Source organism: Pelobates fuscus, chromosome 12 (genome assembly GCF_036172605.1).
Source record: "Pelobates fuscus isolate aPelFus1 chromosome 12, aPelFus1.pri, whole genome shotgun sequence".
Classification (NCBI taxonomy): domain Eukaryota; kingdom Metazoa; phylum Chordata; class Amphibia; order Anura; family Pelobatidae; genus Pelobates; species Pelobates fuscus.
Window position 1 is genome coordinate 65,898,436 of NC_086328.1, and position 8,226 is coordinate 65,906,661.

Sequence of the window (8,226 nt, forward strand, 5' to 3'; positions counted from 1 at the left end):
TATCAGTGTACTGGAAAACATATACATAATATTTTTATTTTTGCAGTACACTGATTGGTCTACTCTTACGCCCTCTTGGTTTGTCCAAATAATGTTTCCTGAATCACTAGCATGGACGAAATTCCACCAAGGCGAAATGCCATATAAACAGAATTTTGGACCCCCCAAAAAAAAAATTCATATGAATTGATCAGCTAAGCCAAATTTTTGGAATTTTGGAAGTCTACTAGACTACACAGTAAGTCAGGAAAAAATAAAATATATATATATATATATATATAGATTTGAAGATAAAAAAAGAATGAATATGGAAGAATGAATGTAATGTAGAAAATAAATGTATTAAAGGAAAAATATATAATTAAAGGGACACTCCAGGCACCCAGACCACTTCTGCCCATTGGAGTGGTCTGGGTGCCAACTCCTAACCCTGCAACTGTAATTATTGCAGTTTTTTATAAACTGCAATAATTACATGGCAGGGTTAACTCTACTAGACTCTGCACATTAGGTCTCCTCGGCCGGTGGGCGGGATCAGTCTCGCCCACCGGCCGACGGAATCAGAAGGAGGAGCTGCGCGGAGGAGGAGACAGCGACGAGGGACATCGCCGCTGCCTCAGGTAAGTGACTGAAGGGGTTTTCACCCCTTCAGTAACCGGGGATTGGAGGGTGGGAGGGAGAGGATTGTTTTCCTGGCACTGGAGTTTCCCTTTAATAAATGCTGTTTATTAAGCACAGTTTATTGGGAATAGGGGCTAAGCCCTGGCTTGGCTTCTTATATCGGGCGGAACACTGTCATCCCCTCATAGAGAGAGAGGTCAGACCTTGGGTTTCTAAAGCTCGTACCCAGGGAAGCAACTCTTTAATCTGTGCTGTTTACTGGGACTTCAGGGATTAGAGGCTAAACCCTGGCTGGGCCTAAAAAAATGTTGGCCTGGTGAACATAAAATAAAAATCTAGGCCTGCTTTAGCAGATTCCGTCCAAACTGCTGTGAAGGACAGGAAAAAATACTAGCTGATGGAGAAAGGGTGGATCTATTTATACCAATATACAATTTCAGAGTTCTATTTCCTGCCCTTTCTGCTGTGAGGGAAGGAACTAACCCATAAGAAAATGCTGCCATGATTGATCAGTAAATTTTATTTTTCAAGTACAAAATACCCTATTAATATACTATTGTTAAGTGCACTTTGTATATACATTTTGTAAGCAACATTGTATTTGATGTGTTTTTTGTGAGAGTATATTGGTGTTATTGTGCATAATTTAGAAAGAAGTTCTAATCCTAAACCTGTGGGGAAGCAAAGTGGAAAGAGAAATATATTTAAAAGACAATTTGACTGTCCTTACTCTTTTGATGATCTCAAGCAGAAATAAGACTTTAAGTGCTGTGGTTTTTGGAACAATGATGATTTCTTGCTCATATGCAAAAAGAAAAATGTTTAGAGGAAGATAAGTTCCATTATATATGCATTTTAGAAGAATTTGGAGATAATTATTAGGAGGTCAAATGCACCTTTAGAGGAACAAACCAAGCACCATAACTACAGCCTGCTGTCGGTGTTATGGTGCCAGGTGTGCCCTAGGGTCCTCCCAGAGTAATTTGTCATCTGTTCTAAAATGGTTTGAGAAATCACTCTGGGAAGGCATCAGGATAGTCTTAGCACTATATTTACTAAAGAGGGCTTTAGTGTTTACAGTGCTTGGAATGTTCCTTTCAAGAATGGAAGCAAAGGCAGATATTCAAAACCTGGGTGTAAGAGATAAACTCCAGTTTCATAATTACATTAAAATATTACAAGAACATTAGACAAAATGAGCAGAGCTCCAGAGATTAGTCTCTACATGGATAAATGCAAAAATAAATAATTTACTTCAGAATGAAAACCGTTTACTCTTCCATTACAGATTGGGAGACAGTGGACATCTGCTGGAGGATGCGAGGTTCAGATGGAATTTGCTCCCATGCCATGAATGGTCCCCATGTATCAATGACTGATTGCTGCTGTCGACAGGGACGAGGTTGGGGACTTGGCTGCCTTGCATGTCCTCCACGGCATGGTAAGTATTTTCTCTGACAGTAAATGAAAGAGTACTTTGAATACTAGATGGCACTACATGTTGTTTCCTAGTTACCCACGGTGTAGGAATGGAAGTAGGTGGGATAGGGAGACAGATATCACAGACAACTTTGTAGGTAGGATACTTTGTAGGTAGGATACGAATGGAAAGACCCTCCAGTCAGGACGGTCTAGCTGTTAAGAAACTATGCTTTACTGTGTAAATGGGAAGTATACGTAATCTAATGTCAGTACATACTGTACAGACATCTCAGACACATCTACACACACAGGACCTACCAATGGAGTTGCCATTGCAGAGATAACATTCATATTCACCTTCTTACAGATATACTATTATTATAACTAGTAAATGTGTTTTTGGTAGAGGCAAGTGAACTGAAAAAATTGAAATGGATGTAGACACAGTCACAATGTGCCAAATTCAGATTAACAACTGATGTCCATTGACTTACCATATTGGCACATAACAACAATATATTAAATAGATATTGTAGCGGAACCCACTGGTTACCCTGCAATGTGTGTTACTGTCCTGACATCCCTTTTGTGTGTTTTCCCTACCTTAACCCTGTGTTTCCTTTGTTGTGTATGTAGAACTACCTACTCCCCATTCGGGAGTACCGCCACGAACGGGACTCCAGTCACTTCCCAAATGGGGGCCTCCACGAAACCCCATTTAGAATGTGGTTTTAGAACGTTCACACTTCATAATGAGGTGTCAAACAAGCAAACCGCAAGGGAAGTCTTGGCACGTGCCTCCTCTGGGTGGCAGCCCGTTCCTTAGACAAACGCCATCCAGGGGGAGCATTCGTGGATTGCTTCCCACCTCGTTCGGTTCCCGAACGAGGACCTCCCCGGCACCCATTGAAACGTTCACACCAATCAATTAGAATGTTGGCAACTCACAAAATAGTGTGAAACCGCAAGGGAAGTAATTCATGAGTGAATCTTTGGGTGGCCGCCGTTTTTATAGGCGAACGCCAGCCAGGGGGAGCATTTATGTCCCGAAAGGAGACGCTTCCCTTGCCTGATTCCACACAGGGACCCCGCAAATGGTGGCTGCTCGTGGCAGTTACTGTTCTAGGGGTCCCTGAGATTGGTGGGGACAATGGCAGAGGTTGGCGGGCTCTCTGTCACTGGGAGACAAAGAGGTGGGAAGTTTACTACGCTATGACCCCCAGAGACAGAGACTTCTGGGAAGAAGACCCTGGGTAGGGGAAGTCCCTGGGAGGGAACACTAAGTGGGGGGAACAAGGGACAAAGGGACTGTGGTTCTGGTTCTGTTATATGACCCCTGGGTGGGGGAGGACCCCTGGGATGGGACATTGTCTTCATGTGTTCCACCCCTTGCATGGGGAAAGTATAAAGCTGCATGTGGCCAATAGAGTTGTTGTTGTACCCCTGGAACTGTGTGTCGTCCAGTTACTGGGAGGGAAATGGGTCTGTTCATTTATTAACAGCGGAGGTAACCAGCCGGTTAACCTGAAGTGATATTGTTTGCTTTGTACAATATCTAAAATATCTCTATTAAGCATATTGTCCCATGTGCAGTATGGTATTTTACATTTCTGTGTACCTAGTGACAATCTTTCTTTTTCCATTCCCTATTTTACAGCTCAAGTCTGCTCACATAGTGAGGCCAATTCATTCTGGGAGTCCAGTAGCCTCCATGTCAAAAAGTCTCGTAGAGGTATTTATTTCTCTCTCATACCTGTATTTACTTTGGGAAACATCTACATTTATGTAACCATCATCGCCTTTTTTAGTGCAAAGTCAAACAATATAACTTTTCTTGTGGAAACTATTTTCCCTTTTCAGATGGAGACAGCTCAGAGGAGATATCAGATGAATGTCCTTGCATAAATGGTCGCTGTGTAAGAGGGCCTCATGGAGTCTCATGTGAATGTCAAGGAGGATTTCAGCTGGACATCACGCGGACTCGTTGTATTGGTGAGAGAATTGCTGCCCCTCTAGAGATTGATGCTCTGAGCATTACTAAACAGCAAATAATAGACTGCTAAATCACTGATCGGGCCATTGAGGATTAATAATGTATTAATATTTGTGCTGTTAATTAAACGTATAACTGAAAGACACCTCTCAGCACGCTGATAACCTATCAATTGATAACTCCTTTTAAACTATGCTAACATACCAACTAGATGGGAAAGGTAAATGGCAATGTACATAGCACAGTGCTGCAATCAAAGTACAAAACTTAATATAGCATATCCTATAAGTTAGTTATAATGAATCTATGGCATGAGTGCCACCAGTGGCTTTCAATGCATAAAATATCAAAAATAGAAAATGTATTTTTTCACTAATTTGCTTACAAAATTTTTACACTTCAAGTGGAACTTTAAAAAACTCTAAAAATTGATTAATTTATCAGTCATGATTTTTAAATGCCTCATTTGTCTAGGATTTTCAATGCTAAATTGCCATCTGCTTAGTATTTAAACATAAACATGTATTCCTGACCCTATAGGGTTAAAACCACTATCTAGCCCCCTTGGCCTCCCTAAATATAGTAAAATCTTACTTGTATTCAAGTCTGAAGCTGCTGCCTCTGTCTGTGAACTTCCTCTGACCTCTGACATCATCACAAGTGGTGGCCTGATCCAATCATAATGCTTCCCCGTGGGATTGGCTGAGACTGACAAAGATGCAGATCAGGGGCAGAGCCAGCATGATTCAAACACAGTCCTAGCCAATCAGCATCTCCTCATAGAGATGAATTGAATCAATGAATCTCTATGAGGAAAGTTCAGTGTCTGCATGCAGAGGGAGGAGATACTGAATGTTTGGATGCATTTAAGGCAGCCCTGACCCAGGAAGGATCTCTAACAGCCATCTGAGAAGTGGCCAGTGAAGTTACCACTAGGCTGTAATGTAGACACTGCATTTTCTCTGAAAAGACAGTGTTTACAGCAAAGAGCCTGAAGGTAATGATTCTACTCACCAGAACAAATTCAATAAGCTATAGTTGTTCTGGTGACTATAGTGTCCCTTTAACATTGACATTAACCAAACCTACAACTAATCCCAAAACAATGTTACCCCTACACCTATGCTTACACTATCTTTAACTGTACACCTATGCTAACCTTATCCCTAACCTCATCTACATCATCTCTAATTCTGAAAAAAGTATAAATCGTTACCTTCACTAAAACTAACCCTACCCTAACAATAAACCTCTCCCAACCCTAATTCAGAGTCTCTCTCTACTCACATCAGCAGAGTGTTTTCCCAGCTTACACAGCACAGAGTGCTCTGTGAGCGCCCTCTGCTGTGCTGATGTGTGATTGCAGCATGAGAGGAAGATATCATGCTGTATCTCTGGCATGCTGTCCCTGTTGATCACACTGTAATATGTGCTGCCAGCTAATCACAATTTTTTAATTTTTACACATCAGCCATGTGGATTTAACTAGATTTAAAGGGCTGCATGAAGTGATCATCTGTTAGTCTGTGGTCCCACATGTGAGTCAGGGTCTCCCTGGTGTGAACATGGATTTAAACACTGCGCACATCAAAACATTAGGACATTCAAGTCCATCCTAGCAGAGTTAAAGCCCTCTAATAGTTAGGACATTATGGAACATCCTAACTTTGTTACATGAGTAACCTTCATCTATGGTTGATGTAAGAACACATCAGGTAGCAGACAGGTAGGAAGAATCTCACTTAAAAGGATTCACAGTGTTTGATAAAGTACTGAAAGTCATCTATAACTTGTGTTTATATTTTTTTCATGAGATGCTCCGTTTTTATTTTATATTAAAGGTTTAGTAAATTATATCATAATCCAGTTCAGACAAGGCAAAGCCTGTCTGTAAATGAATAGAAGAAATATAAACATTGTTTAGTTTCTCCTCTTCTTTGTATGTTTTCTCTATGCTGACTGCCAGGTACAAAGGACATTAGAAGAATCAATATTGTTAGATAAAGCTCAATCACTTAAACTCGCTACCGTTGGTAATTTTTATGTTATTTTACTTTTAAAGATAAAATGTTCAACACTGATCAGAAATAAGTTACAGGTTAAGTAACATTAATTTTGTCATTTCTTTTTCTATTCAGTTACTCCCTAACAATCAGGGTCAAGATTGTTTCTTTTTTCCAAAGTTTATCTGGTGCACATAGCCACATTGACTAGCTGACTTTTTTATAGCAGCTACTGTATTTGCAATCATTTTTCTTGTTATTGCACTTATATATAACGTTTTAACAATTTTTGTATTGATTCAATAGATTTAGACGAATGCAGGCAAAAGAACCCACGTGGATCACTCTGCAAAAACAGTCGATGTATTAACACAATGGGGTCATTCCGCTGTGTGTGTAAACTGGGGTACACTCAGTCTCGGCACCCCCATTACTGCATCCCACAGAGGAAAAGATAGCTGATAAATGATGACCTGGTGGTTTATCCAAGAGCACATCTTTCATTCCACCAGCTTAAGCTGAAACCCATAAGTTAGTGCAGAGTGCAGAGAAAGAGTGAAACAGCTGTGATGAGACTGTGCAATAAAAAGGACACATGAAGGCTAAAGAAGGAAAATAGTAAAGGATGACGAAAATTTAAAGAAGAAGATTGTTTGATGGAAATAGAGAAAAAAAACAGACAAATTATCAAGAAAAGTACAAAGCATCACAGGCACTTTCCAAGAGGCTATACTTACTTGTACATGACTTTAACCCCGCAAAGCCAAGATCCTAGCAACTGGAAGATGGAAAGTCCTTATACCATGGCTTGATAACTTTTGGTCTGAGATAAAGCAAAGAGAGTGATATAAGAGAGTAAAAAAATGTTGTAGTGTAAATAAAATATACCAATTTCATTGCGCAGTATGGCTCTAAGGCTCATTCTAGAACTTGTGCTCAATATCCCATATTACATGTATATTTATAGGAAAGAGTTCTGTGTATGTTTATACATTCCTCTGTACAGTCAGACACATAGTACTCTGTAATTATATATTGGACAAACGTTTGCTGAATTTAAAGGAAAGGGAACCACTGTGTGAGTGTAGATAACATGCTGCAAGCAATGCCTCTGCATGTGTATAGTAAGTCATGTATACGTGTGTAAGCACACATTTGTGTGTGTATACATGTGTATGCATTCATATTGGCCCAGTGATATATATTTATATGCTGCTCGTTTTGTATGTGTATGTATGTATTTTAGTAGTAAAATTAAAAGTTATTACACTTACAGAAACATTTCAGAAGTGTTATTTAATTTAATATATTGCAATTTCTTTGTTCCATTTCATCACTGCATAACTATGTCACTTTTTTCATATTTAACTATTTCAGTGGAGCAACTGAAATATTTTTGTCACACTACAGCAGGGGTGGTGATTTTTTATTCTGCCTAGGGCCATTTGGATAGTTATAACATCCTTCATGGGCAATACAAAATGATCAACTTATAAATTAACACCTGTCTGTTGCTTTTGCCTGTTCCCCACCCCTGGTCTACAGTTTAACAGTGCTGCCTACTGTCTCTTTAAATATTCTGAATTGTGGAAATAATTTTCCCAGAATGTAAATCATATTAAAATAGAGACTTCTACTTAGGATTACCCCCTTTCTCTTGGCTCAGCATCTCTGATATTCTCAGTTCCTACCCCTTTCCCCATTAAAATAATGTAAATCATATTATGTCCTGTCAAGTGTGTAAGCAGTTGTGCTCTTATAGTGTAGTACCTCTCCACAAATAATAGTTTGAAATAATTAAATGTGAGTTACATAAAGGCACCAGATTACTTATATAGATAATAATAAAAACAGTTAAAGGGATTCTATAGTGCCAGGAAAACAAAGCTGTTTCCTCTTCCCTTCCTCTTTCTTACTCTGACTTTCCTTTTTTCTTTTATTTCTAAACCAAAACATAATACAAGATAGGGACTACTTTGTGTATGTATTTTTTCCTATGCCTGACTTTTTTTTAGACACTGGGTGGAGCTTAAGTAAGCTCCTGTGTCTACAACATTTCTCCCAGAATACTCACCTTTCCAAGCCGGCCTTCTTCCGTATTCTTACTTTATCTCCCTTTGCCTTTGACAAACATCACACAGTTTAATTTTAGCTTTGCTTTTTGGCATATTAGTTGTTTGTGGCCAC

At 39.4% G+C, this 8,226-nt stretch overlaps 1 protein-coding gene across 1 annotated transcript in view; it reads left to right on the forward strand.

Moving 5' to 3' along the window:
• Positions 1-7,310, forward strand: part of LTBP3 (latent transforming growth factor beta binding protein 3) — a 275,491-nt gene extending 268,181 nt beyond the window's left edge. Inside the window, exons 22-25 of the mRNA XM_063437804.1 lie at positions 1,910-2,062; positions 3,701-3,775; positions 3,904-4,035; positions 6,346-7,310. Coding sequence (XP_063293874.1) covers positions 1,910-2,062; positions 3,701-3,775; positions 3,904-4,035; positions 6,346-6,497 — 512 coding nt within the window. The 3' untranslated portion in view covers positions 6,498-7,310. The remainder of the gene's footprint in view (positions 1-1,909; positions 2,063-3,700; positions 3,776-3,903; positions 4,036-6,345) is intronic.
• Positions 7,311-8,226: the final 916 nt, after the last annotated feature.